Below are 18,021 nucleotides of genomic sequence, written 5' to 3'. Positions count from 1 at the left end.
CGTTCTGTTTCCAAGACTTCCAAGCCACCAAAGACGTACCTAAGTACACACTGAAGCCTGAAACAGAACGACGAGAATCTGGACAGGAAGCCCAGTCATAATCAGCAAAGGCGTTTAAGGAAAGATCAGCGTCGACGGAGTAAAACAATCCAAGACCCGGGTTGCCTTTGAGATATCGAAGAATACGATGAGCAACTTGAAGGTGTACATCCGTCGGAGCTTGTAATAATTGACTAAGCTTGTGCACAGTAAATGTTATGTCCAGACGTGTGATAGTTAAGTAAAGAAGACGCCCTATAAGCTCTTGATAGGGAGTAGCAGAAGGCAAAAGAAAACCAGTCTCTTTACTCAACTTCACATACGGATCCATCGGGACAGAACTTTGGCTTGCACGCAAGACGACATGCATCCTTGAGAAGATTCAGAGCATATTTGCGCTGACAAACAGATATTCCTTTGGTAGAACGAGAAATTTATAACCCAAGGAAGAAGCCCATCGGCCCCAAATCTTTGATCTTGAATTCCTTAGAGAGAAGTGTCTTGAAAGCAACAAGATCTTCAGAGTTATTACTTGCAATATCAATATCATCTACATAGACTAGCAAAACAATGAAGCTAGTAGCAGTCTTCTTGGTGAATAGAGTCGTATCAGACTGAGATTGAGTAAATCCATCTGCCAAAAGAACATTGGTGAACATCTCATTCCACTTCCGAGAAGCATGTTTCACCCCATAGATACATTTACGGAGTTTGCAGACAGCATTATGAGGAAGGATAGTACCTGGAGCTGGTGTATATCCCTGAAGTAAACTCATATATATTTCTTCATCTAATTTGATGTGCAAAAAGGCATTCGAGACGTCTATCTGAGTGTGCTCCCATCCTTTGACCGCAGCAAGAGCCAACATCAACTTGACACTATTCAGCTTGGCAACAGGTGAAAATGTCTCAGTAAAATCAACACCTTCTTGCTGAGTGTAACCCTTCGCCACCAAACGTCCCTCAAACCTCTCAATGGTACCATCAGAATTGTATTTTATGGTAAAAGCTCATCGACAACCCACCAGATACTTCCCTGGAGGTAGAGAGACAATATCCCAAGTACGATTCAACTCCATAGCGTCTAACTCCACATTCACCGCCCCTTTCCAAACGTCAGATGCCATGGCCTCCGTGAAATTACGTGGCTCTGTCTATATAGAATAAGCCAATTGGCACATATAATATGAAGGAGATCGATGATAGGAGAGAACATAGGAGATAGGATAGATAGTAGTATGAATAGGAGGTAAAAGAGAAGAATGTGTAGTCAAAAGAGCACAATGATATTCATAAAGATAAGATGTTGCTTTAGTTTGACGTTTTGGTCTTCCTATGTTGCGAGAAACCCCAGAGCATCATCAGACACAACAGACTCATTTTGCAAAGGTGAGGATGCAAGATCATTATCAGTTGGTGTAGGTGGAATGAATGCAGGGGGATGTTGTCATTCAGAATCAGAATGATCTAATGCATACGGAACATGCACATGAAGAATTGTTTGCGAAAAGAAATCAGGAATCAAAGAATTAGACATTTTATAAGGAAACACAGTCTCATGAAAAACAACATTCCTATAGATGGAGATAGATTGTGTTTCTAAGTCTAAGACTTTGTAACCTTGGTAGCCACTAGGATAGCCTAGAAAAGCACAAGGGCGAGCTCTACCTGAAAATTTATCTCTATGAACAGGAAAAGTAGACACATAACATAGAGATCCAAAGGAACACAACATAGAGTAATCAGGAGATTTATGAAGCATTTTCTCAAATGGACTTTTATTTCTTAGTAAATGAGAAGGAATGTGATTTATGAGAAAAGCATCAGTCAAAACACAATATGGCCAGTATATTAAAGGAACATTAGATTGAAAAAGCAATGCACGAGCAACATTGAGTAAGTGTTGATGTTTTCGTTCAACAACGGAGTTTTGTTGTGGTTTATAATGACAAGAGAAATAATGTTTCATTCCTAAATCTTTAATCAGTTAAGCAAACTTCAATTCAAGAGCATTGTCACTACGAATAGCCTTAACAACCGCATTGTACTGAGTAGAGATATACTTCAAGAATACATGAAACACATCAACAACCTCATGTTTATTTCTAAGCATTTTAACCCAAGTAACACGCGTGCAATCATCAACAATAGTCAGAAAATATTTGAAACCTTCCATTGATTCAGTTGAAAACGGTCCCCAAACATCCAAATGAAGTAAATCAAATGCATGATATGATAATTCGTTTTTAAAAGGAAACGACAACTTTTTTCTGCTTAGCTAATGGACATACCTGGCAATGAGAAACCAAATGGACAACAGAACGAGGTATACAAAGAGAATCTGATAATTGCTGTAACTTGACAGCAGACGGGTGTCCAAGGCATTGATGCCAGAGAGTGCCATCTACCGACAAGAATCCACACAAAGACTCCAATGGTGAAGAAACAAGAGAATGCATATCAAGAATGTAGAGATTACAATGTAAATCACTCTTCCCAATCATCAAGTCCCGAGAACATGCCTGAAGAAAACAATTATCAGAAAAGAAATGAGCGGAACAATCATTATCACGTAACAAAGTACTAACACTGATCAAGTTAAAATGAAAAGAAGGTACATGTAAGACATCTTTCAGAATCAGTAAATCAGGCAAACAAACTGTACCAGTGAACTGAATAGGAGCCTTTATCCCATTAGGCAAAGAGATTATTATGTCAGATGTTGAAAAGGTTTCTCGGAACATACTAAGGTCATTACATACATGACTAGAACCACCTCTATCAATGATCCAAGATGAAGAAGATAAAGATGATGAAAGAGTAGAAAGACATTGATGGTTAAAAGTGAGTGTGATTCTCAAAACGAAGGTTTATGGAAAGAGAGACAGAGTTACTAGATGATAACTGACTAGCCATGACACATTTGTCCGAGATAGAGGCTTTAGAACATGAAGCTATCGTTTCTGAAGGCTGAAAGTGAGTCTGCAACTGCTGTAAAAGAGCCTGCAACTGTCCTAAAGTAAACTGTGGCAACTCCAGCGTATTCGCCGAGGAAGATTGAGAGATTACACCCCCCATAACATCTAGAAACTGCATTCGTACTAGCCTTTTGTTGTTCAGTAGACAGACCAGAAGTACCACGATAAGATGGTTTGTTCTGAAAACCAGAAGATCCAGTGTTCTTGTATCCAGGAGGAAAGCCAATAAGACGATAGCACTTCTGAACAACATGACCCGACTTGCCACAGTGAGTACAGATAGGACGAGCTGACTTGGGTTTATAGGCATTATACGCAGCTGCATACTCAAAACATTCCATGAACTGAGATTGTTAAGACGCTTCTGATGCTTGAAAAACTACATTATCAGTCTTGATAACAGGACGAACAAGACGCTGCCTTTCATCCTGAGCAACCATGTTGTAAACTTCTTCAATACACGGAATAGGCTTGAGCATCAAGATGTGTCTTCTCGTCTGGTCATAGACTTCATTCAATCGCATGAGGAATTTAGTCACACAGCTACATTGTTGCAACTTCTCCCAGAGCATAGCAGCATTACACTCACACTTGCCACAAGTACAAACAGGAAGTTCAATGTAGTTCTTGTACTCCTCCCACAAAGTAATCAACTCGGTATAGTACGCACTAACATCTTTAGAACCCTGTTTTATTGTACTATCCGTAGTTCAATCTCATATACCCTTGGCGCATCATCCTGCATAAACCTAGACATGAGATTGTTCCATATGCTCTCAGTCGTAGACATATACAATAAGCTCTGGCTATTTGTTTCGATACTGAATTCATCAACCAAGTCGCAACAAGATTATTGCACCTAGACCAAGATCCTGAGTTACGATCAGTAGAAGGGGGTTTGCGAATCGTACCATCGATGAAGCCAAGCTTGTTACGCACATTAAGCGCCATACGAACTAAACGTCTTCAAGAATGAAACTCAGCTCCAGAAGAAAGGTTATCAGTCACCGACTGCAATCCCGCATGATCATTATGAAGAAGATAATATGGATTATCGTAATGATCCAAGGGTGAAGACACAACCGACCGGGAATCGATTGATTCGAACGAGGATCCATCGATTGCGAAAAAATTCACAACAATCAGATGAAGAATCCAAAAGAAAAGAAAGATTGTGCCGACGAAATCAAAGAAATCAGTAGCAGTTAGGTCAAAGAAAGTACGAAAGTAGAACGCGGAAGACGGTGATGGTGACGAGATGAACAAATTGAAGAATCGTCACCACCAGCTGAATGAGAAAATGATCAGAAGATGAGATACTCATGCCAATGAATCGTTGAGCTCTGATACCATATCAAGAATCTTGAATGTGAAGTTGAGAGAGATGAAGATCGAGAGTAAAGTTTGTTATGAAAATATTAATCTTCACATCGATTTTCAGAGTAAATACCAAGGAACTAGTGTTTGGGGTTTCAAAACATCGATTTTTTTTGCCGTATTTCATTTCTTATACAATTGTAATGCATACCATTGAGGATTCTTTGTATAGAGGATCATAAACCATGAAATAACAAAATTTCAAAACGAATTGTAAGTATTCCCTTTACCTTTTATAAAGTGTATAAGTGTTTCTCTTATGTTGTGGGGATTTCGTTCATACAATCGGAAAAGTGTTTATTATAGGGTAAGGAACAAATTTTTGATTTCATAATCAGTCTAAGACACTTAATAAGGGTTATATAAGTGTTATTCAAACCGCAAAACGTTGTTTTCGGTTTAAAAACCCTACTTCGTCGGAATTTCCTCGGCTAGTTCGTCGGAATTTCCTCGAAATTTTTAAAATCCCCCAACGGCTCTCTAACGGCTATAATATATCCTCGGAATTCATCGGTTTTTTCCGAGGAATACGTTTTTCCTCGGTATTCCATAAGAATATTCCGACGGATTAATATTTCCTCGGAATTACATCGGTATATTCCGAGGAAATTCCGAGGAGACCAAATTTCGTGTTTCCTCGGAATATCCTCGGAAATTCCTCGGGATATTCTGAGGAATTCATTTTTCGTCGGAATGTCCGTCAGAATACCGCTGTTTTCTTGTAGTGGTTCGCCCTAGAAGCATGGCCCAAGTCTAAGCGAAGTGGGCTTTCGAATAAAGCGAAGGCTCGTCGGGCTGACGTCGAATGAATGACTTAATCGATTAATGGATCGAACCGATCGATCGAATGTTCTGGCCGATCGATCCGTCAGCTAAACCGGTCTTGACCGGATTGTCGACATTAACATGCCAAATATCATTGTTTTATGGGCCTTGCGGGGAATGTTAAGTTCCTCTCCAACAAGATCTGAAACAAAAGAAAATTAAAAGGTTACTTAACAAACTAACAACGACGAAATCGATAACAACGAAACGACTCCAACGACATGACTCCGACGAAGTTCTGAAAATAGACATGAAACAGACCTTATCGGAGGGAAGATGTTGCAGCGATGACGGGACGGTGATGGAAACTACTTGAAGACCGCCGGAAATCGTGCTGGAAATCGCCTTGTCGGAGAGAAAGAGCGACGACGCTAGGTTTTGTGCTTTTTACCTAATTTCACAAAAGAAAGTGTATTTATATGTGGGGTACTTGATCCGATTAGGTTAAAAAATTTCTGGTTTAAGTTTGGTTAAGTTAAACTATTTTGGTTAAAATCTGGTTAGCTTAATTATTTTTCGGTTTGGTAGACTTATAAATAAGTCTTTCTATGATCTTTTTGTTCTTTATCTTCTTCTTTTTTTAATATAATATATAAATTAAATTTCTTTTGTTCTTAATTCTTTTAATAATTTATTTTTTTAATAATTTTAATAAATGATTTACTAAATTTCTTTTTAATAGAACTACATTTAATTTAAAAATAATGTTTTTTTTTTGTAAAAACCAATTAAAGCAGACTGAAAAAATCGTCTAAAGTGAAGTAGACTTACAATTAAGTCTACTAAACCCTAAATCACAAATCTCAAACTCTAAACATTTGCTTGATAATCAAAAAAATCCTAACAATTGTATCAAATATCTGAAATTTACAAAATATAAACTACTCCACACTAATATACAAATTTAAATTAATAAAAAAAAATCAATCTAAAATCTTATCTTTATAGACATAACATAGTAGAACATTTTGTTGTTATACCATGACCAAGGTTCTAACACATGGTTACCAAATCAATATATATTCTTTTAAATTGTTAAATTATATAAATTTTTAATTTATAAACCTCATATTAACCCTTTTATTGAAGATTAACTAAAAATTTCACAAAAAATATTTTTATACATTTTTGAAATTAAATTATTAGATCAAATTAAAATGTAGACTATATAATAAGTTTACATGGTAGACTTCGTATGAGGTCTACATATATGTAGACTTCTTTCTGTTATGTGTAGACTTACGAAGGACATAAACGTAAAATATAATTCTTTTTTTTGTTTGGTCATAAGGGTTAAATAGTATTTTTACCACATTGTTAGGTTGATTTTGCATTTGACTGAAAGTGGGGTACACTTTTAGGTTTGACTTGAATTTTTGGATTGGTTTTAGCAATTCTCCCTTAGAATTATGGATGTAGAGATTTTGGCTTTACAAATTTTGGCTGTTAGATTAAATGTGTATATATATAAAGAATATTAATTGTTTGAAATATAGAATATGTGGATATTACTTTAGTATTTCTTTTAATGATGTTAAATTATATTAGTAATGAAAGAAATATATATGACATCGAAGATAATGCAATATGGATCTTAAAAGAACAAGAATAAAAAAATAAAATTTACTCACTTAAAATATTTATGATAAAATTAATATATATTTGTATAAAAGTTATATACTTATCAAAGGATAAAAATAATTAAAAGTTTATCAAAGAAAAAGAAAAATAAATTTTTGTTGTAAAAATCACGATTTAGTGTTTGAATGGAAGGGTGAGACAAATGCAGTTGTTCCGCACAAGCAGCTCTCTTGCACGCATTCACCATTCAATAATTTATGGTTTTGCATTGTAGATAGCGGGAGATCTGCATGCAGTTCAATTTTTTTTGTCTTTTTGTGGAAAAAGCAGGAGATCTGCATGCAGATCTCACCTGCTATACATTTGGTTTTGTTTGCGGGAGATCTGCAAATATTTAATTTTGAAATATATTTAATTATTTTTTACAAGTACAATATTTTCATTCTATTTTGCTTACAATTTTGACAATATAAAACTATCATTGACTATATATTTCTCTTTCTATTTTTGTCATATAATTTTACATTTATTTAAGTTATTATATATTTATAATGTGTGTTAAATTATAATATTTATTATGCAAAATATCGTAATATAATTTAAATATGTATACTAGTGAAAGATATATATATATATATATATTTCATTAAATTTTTAATGTTTTTATATTTTGATTTTATAATTGTCGTAACATCGTTTTAGTGCAACATTTTATGTTGTTTATGTATTATATTTCTATATTATATGTTTTGATATATTTTATTGTAATTTTTATTATTGAAACATATAATTTATTTTATTTGAATTGTTTTTATCTTTCAAAATTATAATAATTGTTTGATTTGTTTGATCTACCTGCATAATCCGCTTGATTAGCATCTCTCCCTACATGATCCGCTTGATCTGCATCTCTCATGCATGATCCGCTTGATCTACATTTGTTATGCTTGATCTGCACCGCTTGAACTGTTTTCACCATTCGGCATCTTAGTTGGCTTTAGAGAATACAACATGAAAGATGAGAGAAAAACCTAAAGTGACTAAGGACCATTGTTGTGAAAAGTTTTTAAAGTCTTTAAAGTTTAAATTTTACCAATCAAACTTTTCATGAAAGTTCAACAAAAGTTGGGAAATCTTTTCGAGAACTATTAGTTGCTCGAAAAGTTGAGCTACATGAGAAAGACAACGAATAAATGAAATCCACACAAACAAAACTTACAACTAATGAGACGGTTCATGAAATATATATGCATTTGCTGATGAAAATATCTAAACACTGATGTAGCTTAGTTAGACCATGAACATCAGTGTGAAAGGCTTTACCTTCTACACCACATAAGCAAGTTGGCTCGTATTCCATTAGTTATAGCCTTAGCACCATGGCGGTGACTTCCACGATGAAGAACGGCTTGACCAAGTACGTGAGGGTAATCATAATGTTCCTACGGAAGATTTTTTTCTGATAAGTAGTAAAATAACAGCGAACTAACTACGAAAGAATTAATGAAGAATTATGTGAGTACTCCGCTGATCAGTTTTAAACTCACTATAATCATGGTGAAAAATATCCTTATGGTTGAGACGACATCACTAAACGGACTATTGTAATAAATGACACAATGATTGCTTTGATGGTAGGTTTCATTATATATTACCTCTTCACCAGGTGACTTCATATAGTTAGCACATCTCACACCTCTAAAGTACAGCTCTCCACCAGAAAATTGTTTACCCAAGCAAACATTCAAAGTAACCTCTGAGTCATCCACATGGAAATGAAGAATTATGTGAGTACTCCGCTGATCAGTTCTAAACTCACTATAATCATGGTGAAAATATCCTTGTGGTTGAGACGACATCACTAAACGGACTATTGTAATAAATGACACAATGATTGCTTTGATGGTAGGTTTCACTATATATTACCTCTTCACCAGGTGACTTCATATGGTTAGCACATCTCACACCTCTAAAGTACAGCTCTCCACCAGAAAATTCACAAAGCATATATTAGATGTACTCACCAGTCCAGACCTAAATAACTAATGAAGAGGCTAGTGAGGAGCTTCCCAGTACTTACCAGCATCAGTTTCTATATATTCTCCATACTCAACAACATAGCCATGGTGAGAATCTAAACCGGATCCACAGACTTCCGGGAACAGAACTGACAGAAGATATAAACAAAACCCTTGAGCACACATGCATATTTCACAACAATACCCAAAATGTACAATCACAAGTAGAATGATAAACCTTAAGATATAGGACTTATGAAGTCCTCAAGCAACTTCTGGAGCATGCTTTCAAAGCCAAAATCATCAAGAGCAACACCAAAAATGTTCAACGTACTGGGTCTCCTTATAAACAAAATTTGAATCGTGGGCCCATTTCTCCATATGTAAAACCTGAGCAAGCGTTAGAATCCGACAGACAAGAATAGCCTATATATACCCAAAACACACAAAACCAAATAACTTTAACTCAATTCATACCTCTTCTAGTAACATTTCACAAAACTTTGGCTGGAGCATTTCAAAAGTGTAAATCCCAGGAGCGGCTTGAACCATTATGCTTTTAAAGTTCTCCTCCGACTTCGGAGTGACAGCTTTAAGAAACGAAGGCACGAAGACACTAGCTGGGTCAAGAGAATAGATCTCTCCATGCAGACGCTGAAAAATCAGATGAACAAAAACCAATAAAGATTCAACGAAACAACCGAGATAAGACGCGTTTGCCTAATTATATATACAGTAGAAAGAAACAAAACCTCACCTGGTAAGAAGACAAGATTCTCTGCTTGTACTCTCTATGCATCTGAATCTGTTCCCACGAAGAAATGAGGTACAAACTCAAACTCAGTTTCAAGAAACGAAAGCTCGAGCTAACAGGAAGATCTAAACCGGAAGGAAAGTGTTACCCGGATTTGATCATCAGTGTCAAGCGAGGCTTGCGGTTGCTGTTGATCAAGAGACATAGGATCTAAGCCGACTTAGGTTTAATGTACGAATGTAGGTTTAGGTTAGAAAAGCGATGGTCTTTTAAGGTTTATGTTTGATGCATGAAAGAGATGATGATTGTTTGGAGAGTTAGGGCTTCGCATTTATATAGAACATTCCCCAAAGAAGCAAATAGGGAGTCACTTACATTTTCGAGAACCTTGACTAGTTTTTAAGGTAATTAAGAAATTATATTACCTAGTCAAGTTAAATGTTTGACTAGATACATGTAATCTTTTATAAATAGTAAATTTTATATATATCCAAAACATTATATACTTTATTATTCATTATAAAAAGTTTGTTATTTTTAAAATTAGTATTTTGAATTATTATGTGTTATGTTACCATCAACATAATTCTGATAGCTGAAATGTGTTGTCGGATTTGAAATTCATCAACAACCAAACTCTTACAGCCGAACCATAATACACGTACAAAAGATCAGTAAATAAAATAAATATATGGATCGAGTATTCAAACGCAATATTTACAACTGAGAACATGTTAAAATATGTCAAAAGTTAAAAGTCGTTGGCTTCCAGTTCTGACACACTTTTTAGCAATTGAAATTATGTTTATGGTATTAACAATATAACACATATATAAATAGTTTTTTTTTTTTGGTAAAATGTTAAGAACATATACAAATAGTTTAAGAATATTATCATGTGAATCATATAGTTCGTCTAGATGTTTAGTCATATAGTGATGTATTTTTCGTGTAACCGACAATAATTTCCCCTTAAGAAAATGACATCAATCAACCCACGATTTTTTTTTTTCTCAACTGATTTTTCATTGATAACTTGTTAAAATACATGGGTGAAATACTAGAGCCGGAGGAACATATGAACTTTCCCGGAAACCAAGCCCAAATGAGGGAGACGATAACCCAAAAAACAGGCAACTAAAGACCAACTGGAACAGCAAGATACAAACTAAATTCCTTCATCTAAACCATAACCTATCAAAAGTTGATAGAAACTAAACTTAATTGTCTTACGATAAGCCGGAAATTTTACCACACAGCAAAAGAGCATGAACCATAGAAGCACTTTGTGAAGAGCAGGAACCCTCATCTGAACCACCCGTTCACGATGACCACACACCAACACTGTGAAACCAACCCACGATTTTTTATCCCGCATAGACTTTTTATCCGTATTTCATTTTAAAGCTTTGATATTAACCTAATAATACATGAAAAATTGCGATAAATACCATATTCATAATACCACTTTTCATGTTTACACTAACCACTTTTAGTCCTACTTTTAGGATAAAAGACACTTATACGGATTAACTAATCTAGACTTATGGTTTAGAGTTGAAGGGTGGAGTAGGGTTTTTGGAATGTGAAATTTAAGATTCTAAAAAATATAAAAACAAATACTTAAAAACAAATTAAAAAAAAAGTAAAAATTGTTTTAAACATAATTTCCGATTTTCAAAAAGATATTTTGAAAAAAAAAATTCGAAACAAAAAATTTCAAAATTTTTTTTTATAAAAAAGTTCGAATTTGAAAAAGTATAATTCGAAAACATAATTTTTTTTAATCTATACTAATAAAAGGGTTCTTTTGAGGCTCCATAGAGCGTCCACATCAGCGAAAAAATTATCTCCAAAGATGACACGTGGCAATATTACCAAAAAATAAAAAATACCTAATAAGTAAATATACATATAAAGAAAAATAAATAATAAGTAAATACACATTATAAGAAATAGAAAATTTACATTAAACATTTATGTGAAAAAGTATAATAAAATAAATAAATAAATAAGTAAAACAGAAAATATTTCAATTATTAAAAAATAAAAAATAAATAAATAAGTGAATATACAATATAAAAAAATAATATTAAGTAAATATACAATGTAAGAAATAGTAACATTACATTAAACAATAATATGTAAATATACAATATAAAAAAATAAATAATAACTAAATATAAAATATAAGAAATATAAATATTACATTAAACATCTATCATAATATTGTTATTTGATATAAAAAGAAGAAAATTAGAATAAATAAATATACAATTAAGAATTGAAAAAACTAAATTAAACATCTATAAAACAATAACTAAATACAAAATATAAGAAATATAAATATTATACTAAACATTATCTTATTATTAGAATAACTATATATAAAATATAAGAAAAATAAATAATAAGTAAATATTGTATATAAGAAATAAAAATATTACATTAAATATATATCGTAAAATTCTCATTTATATAAAAACAAAAAAATTAGAATAAATAAATATAAAAATAAGAAAAGATAAACAATAAGTAAATACATAACATAAGCCTTTTGAGGTTCCATAAGCGTCCACGTCATCAAAAAAAACTTCTCTCCGAAGATGACACGTGGTATTATTAGCAAAAAATAAAAAATAACTAATAAGTAAATATAGATATAAAGAAAAATAAATAATAAGTAAATACATATTATAAGAAATAGAAAATTTACATTAAACATTTATGTGAAAAAGTATAATAAAATAAATAAATAAGCAAAACAAAAAATATTTCGGTTATTAAAAAATAAAAAATAAACAATAAGTAAATATACAATATAAAAAATAATAATAAATAAATATACAATATAAGAAATAAAAATATTACATTAAACAATAATATGTAAATATATAATATAAGAAAAAATAAATATTAAGTAAATATACAATATAAGAAATATAAATATTACATCAAACATCTATCATAATATTGTTATATGATATAAAAAGAAAAAAATTAGAATAAGTAAATATACAATTAAGAATTGAAAAAAATAATTTTAACATCTATAAAATAATAACTAAATACAAAATATAAGAAATATGAATATTATACTAAACATTATCTTACTATTAGAATAAGTAAATATAAAATATAAGAAAAATAAATAATAAGTAAATATAGTATATAAAAAACAAAAATATTACATTAAATATATATCGTAATATTATCATTGATATAAAAACAAAAAAAAAGAGAATAAATAAATATAAAAATAAGAAAAGATAAATAGTAAGTAAATACACAATATAAAAAATGGAAAAACTAAATTAAAAATATATCTGAAAAATGTATAGTTAAATAAATAAATAAAAGTAAATTTACGTTATAAAAATATTACACTAAACATCAATTATAATATTAGAATAAGTAGATATAAAATATAAGAAAAATAAATTATAAGTAAATATATAATATAAAAAATACAAAAAAATACATTAAACCTCTATCTTAAAATATATAATAATGTAAATAATAAGTAAATATATAATATAAGAACTAGAAATATTACATTAAACATCTATCGTAATATTATAATTTGATATAAAACAAAACAACTAGATAAATAAATATACAATATAAGAAATAAAAAGCTACATTAAACTTCTATCTGAATATGTATAGTTTAACATTTTATTATTTTCAAATATTTTTGTAAGTAAATATACAATATAAGAAAAATAAGCATATAATATAAGATAATATTTTTAATCACATTAAACATCTATCATAATATTATTATTTGATATAAAAACAAGAAAATTAGAATAAGTAAATCTATAGTATAAAAAAAAAAGAAGGTAAAATACAATTAAGAAATGAAAATACTAAATTAAACATATCGCTGAAAAATGTATAGTAAAATATATAATAAGTAAATATACAATATAAGAAATACAAGTAATATATTAAACATCTACCGTAATATTAGAATAAGTAAATACACAGTATAAAAAAATACACAATAAATAAATATGCAATATCAAAACTGGAAAAACTAAATTAAATATCTATCTGAAAAAATGTATAGTAAAATAAATAATTAGTAAATATAGACTATAAGACATAAAAATATGGATCATCTTTTTTTGGAGAGTTAATCCAAAAATGGAGGATAACCAATTTGCGTAGATATTATGGTATATTTGGAAATGTCGAAACAACAAAGTTTTTATCAATTTGGATGTTGATCCAAGATATACGCTTAAACTAGCAGAATTAGAATCAACATTTTGGGTGGAGGCACATGTAACAAATAATTAGAGGGTTGCAAATCAATTACATGAAATAATTGTACCAATAATACCAGAAAGATGGTGTTTCATAGATTGTTCATGAAAAGATAAGGAACAGTTCTCAGGACAAGGTTGGTACATCACTTTAGCGGGTTTTGATGGATTTCTAGGGGCACGGAATGTCCGGGCAAGTCTTTCACCTCTTCATTCGGAGGTAGAAGCGCTAATATGGGCAATGGAATACATGAGAAATTTACGGCAATTTTATGTCACATTTGCGACAGATTGTTCTCAACTGGTAAAGATGGTTTCGGAACCAGAAGAATCGCTAGCGTTTGAAAATTATCAGGAAGACATTAAGCTGCTAAAAAGAAGCTTTCTAAACTCAGAGATCGTTCATATACCTCAGACGGAAAATCAAAAGGCAGATAATTTAGCAAGCAGTGCTAGGAAACAACCGTCTTTCGTCGTTCACATGGACAGAGTTACCGGTTTGGTTTATAGAGTCAGCATGAGTCTGTAGATGATTGATGTAAAAAAAAAGACATAAAAATATTAGTATAAAAATAAATAATAAGTAATATTATTATGATATTTTATTCTTATTCTAATATTATAATACATTTATAATTTAATATTATGTAATATTTTAATATCATTGTTAGTAATATTAATCATATAGAAAGGTTATATATTATAATAAGTAAATATAAAATATAAGAAAAAATAAATAATAAGTAAATATAGTATATAAGAAATAAAATAGTATATTAAATATATATCGTAATATTATGATAGATATAAAAGCAAGAAATTTAGAATAAATAAATATACAAAATAAAAGAAGATAAATAGTAAGTAAATATACGATATAAAAAATAAAAAAACTAAATTAAACATTTATCTGAATTAAACATTTATTAAAGAGTAAAATTATATCTATGCTATAATGTTAAATAAACTAGACTTAGGGTTTAGAGTTACGGGGTGGAATTTTGTGGATATGATTTCAAATTTTGAAAAATAAAAAAGAAATGTTAAAATTTTCAAAATAAAATGGGTTACTTTTTCATTTCCTTATTGATGACTATTTTGTGAGAAAAAGTTAAAAACAACTATTTAAAAGAATTGCCCTACAAATTAAGTAAAATTAAATAATAAATAAATATATAATATAAAATGGAAAACTATATGAAACATCTATATGAAAAATATATAGTTTTCTGTTTTTTTCTAAAGAAATAAGTATTTACACAAACATACAATTTAGAATTTTGTTGTTATTCAGAATACAACGTCCAAATGAATAGCTATATAGTTAACATTTAAAAATCAAAATAGCTCCGCGCGTAGCGCGGCTTAACTCCTAGTTTATATATAGAACAAAGGTATAAGAGTCTTTTGCTACATAATAAAGAATGTATTTTTGAAAAAGTCCTTTTTTAGTGGTGGTAGAGATGAAAATTAATACGATAAAAGTAGTAAACATAAAATTTTCCCATAATACATTTAATTAAATGTTGATTTGATCATTTCATCACTCTGACATTAGAAGCTAATATGTTGAATAAAAAAATATTATTTACAACTTTAGTTACATAATATCTAGGGATGGATAAAATATCCGTAAACTTGATCGTTATTCGTTTCGATTCGACAAAAAAAAATCGGATATTAGAAACATTACAAATCAGAACAAACTACTAATATTCAATACTCCTCAAAGACAGAGCGAAACACAAATAGTTTTATAATATTTATATATATAAAATTATATATTATAATATTTATATCTTTATGTAAGTTTTATAATATTTTTATTCACTAAATTATTATCTTTGTAGTTATTAACTTTTTAAAAATATGTTGTTTTAAAAGAAAATTTGTAAAAAAAAATCTCTCTTATTAAAAGAGAATCCTACTTTGGACCTTGCATTTTTCAAAGTTTTTAAAATAAATATATCCTTTTATTATACTACTATAAGGTAGTTATGGAAACAACATTATACTATTATCTATGCTTCCAAAAAAAACAATATTAATCTTGCGTTCAAACAATATAAACCATTATATTTGACTAAAAATTTGAACAATTTACGAAAAATCAAAAAATACTAATAAAAAATTATATAATTTGTTTAACTAACATAGTAATTCAATAATATCCATTACATAAGAATATATATATATATATGTATAAACATTATTAAATGACAATAACTACAATGTAAAATAAATATAATAACAAAAAATATGAAAATGTTCAAAATATATATTATTTAAAAATAAATGCTTAACACTAATTATAAATAAAAAAAGTAAACTGATTATAAGATGAACCAAATTATTAGCAAGATAAATTGCACAATAAATTAGAGTAATATTAATTAAGTCACATAAAATAAATACTATACAGCTAAAATCTCTCTTTAACTCTAAACAACATGCAATTAATTTATGAAATTTGCTTAATTAATTTAAATAAAAAAAATTTGTTGACGCACAGATCATGATCTACTGATCTAGTATTATTTTATATTGAAACAGTATTTTTCCCATTTATTATAGAGTAGTTGCAATTAGAAAACCAAGGTTCCGAACGGTTTAATCACGACCGGTTTTGAAGAACATTACCATGTGATATTTACCTACTTGTGTTTACCATCAAAGTCTCGCGCAATTAGCTAGAACACATGATCATGTGTCTAAATTGCCTGTAAACAGAATGTTCGAAATCTATCCTCAATATCTAGTTTCCAAAATGAAGTTCTAGTTATTCAAGTTGGGAAGAAACAGAAGAGAAAAATGTTCTTATGCGTTTTCCATGTCTAAAACGCATCAATCCTTACTATAGTTGGTGAGAGTATCCAGTAAGACCGAGCAGAGAAAACGCTCATAAACATCAAAATGAAGTCAGTACCAGAGATGGTAAACTTGGAAAAGGTGAAACAGCAGCTAAAGGGTCTCACATAAGTCAATACAGTCGGAACACAAAAATAAGATCACAAATGTACAATTATATGATAATTAAACCAAGAATCTGGAATGAGAAATTAGTAACTTCAAATATTGCATGTACAAAGAGAGAACTTGCTGTTAAAAGGTAAAAAAATGATCACTTTTTACAAAAGAAAGAGGCGGAGGCGCCAGCATCGGAATCTTGCTTCACAGCCGGAGATTCAGGGCCGAAATTGGTCGGCGCGTGAGGCCCAATAAGCTGAATCGCGGCCTTGTCGTAAGCCAAAGCAGCTTCCTCGGCGGTTTCGAATGTCCCAAGCCAAAGACTAACAGGTCCTCCGTTGCGAATTCCACCGTGAGCTTTACCGCACCTGATCTCAGCCGCCCATTTCCCCCACGGCCTCTGCCTCACTCCTCTGAACTTCTTCTTAAGCCTCGCCGGAATCCTGATCTTAAACCGCGTCTTTCTCACCTCGGCGGAATCGGATGGGTCGATGACGATCTCCTTGACGAACCTCTTCCCTTTTCTTCGCGACGGTGATTCGGTATTCGTCTGATCGTCTTCGCTGCTGGAAGAATCGGTGGCCTCCACGTCGGTGAATGATATCCTCACAATTCGCTTCATCGGAAAATTGGGGATGTGACGGAGCTATGGGGTTTTCGGTCGTTGAAAATTTTAAAACAAATGATTTGTTCTTATTATTACGTCAGAACCTCATCATCATGTGGCTTGGGCGCGATACTTCACTCGCTTTCTGAACAAGTTTTATTAAGTCGGTTATTGAAATTTATTGCATGATTGATTTTTGTTGATATGAAAATATTTTTATTTATTGACTTGAATTTTTTTTTTTTTTTTCAAATTGTAACGGTAAACTTTTTGTCTATATATCTTTTTCTTTTGTAGGCTTTTGTCTGTAAATCTAAAAACATTTGCAGTTCAGTTTTAGATTTTATTTGATCATTAAATTTTTGGCTTGATTGTCGTTTAAAAAAATAAAATTTTGGTTTGATTCGATTTACTATATCCAAATTGGATTTTTGAATTGGGTTTGGCTCAATATAAAAACCTCATCCTTGTGGAGTTTTATTGGCCTTGTGGGCTTACAAGTTACAACTTTATAGGCTCCAGTCATCCACAAAACTAGAGCGTGTATGATTTGATCACTTGTTGTCCAAATTTTTCTACAAGACTACAAGCTATATTGTTC

General features: G+C 30.9%; 1 protein-coding gene and 1 pseudogene across 1 annotated transcript; both read right to left on the bottom strand.

Moving 5' to 3' along the window:
* Positions 1 to 7,531: 7,531 nt before the first annotated feature.
* LOC106430987 lies at positions 7,532 to 10,191 on the bottom strand (annotated as a pseudogene).
* A 6,595-nt stretch (positions 10,192 to 16,786) lies between these two features.
* Positions 16,787 to 17,606, bottom strand: LOC106430995 (ethylene-responsive transcription factor ERF069). The gene has a single exon (XM_013871794.3). The coding sequence runs from the start codon at positions 17,433 to 17,435 to the stop codon at positions 16,968 to 16,970; it is 468 nt and encodes a 155-aa protein (XP_013727248.2). The 5' UTR covers positions 17,436 to 17,606; the 3' UTR covers positions 16,787 to 16,967.
* Positions 17,607 to 18,021: the final 415 nt, after the last annotated feature.

This window comes from Brassica napus, chromosome C7 (genome assembly GCF_020379485.1).
Source record: "Brassica napus cultivar Da-Ae chromosome C7, Da-Ae, whole genome shotgun sequence".
Classification (NCBI taxonomy): Eukaryota; Viridiplantae; Streptophyta; class Magnoliopsida; order Brassicales; family Brassicaceae; genus Brassica; species Brassica napus.
Note: the sequence above shows the minus strand (reverse complement) of the source record. Positions and strands in the feature narration are given on the sequence as shown.

Coding starts and splice junctions, on each gene's coding strand:
- LOC106430995 (XM_013871794.3), bottom strand. CDS start 17,435: ATGAAGCGAATTGTGAGGATATCATTCACCGACGTGGAGGCCACCGAT.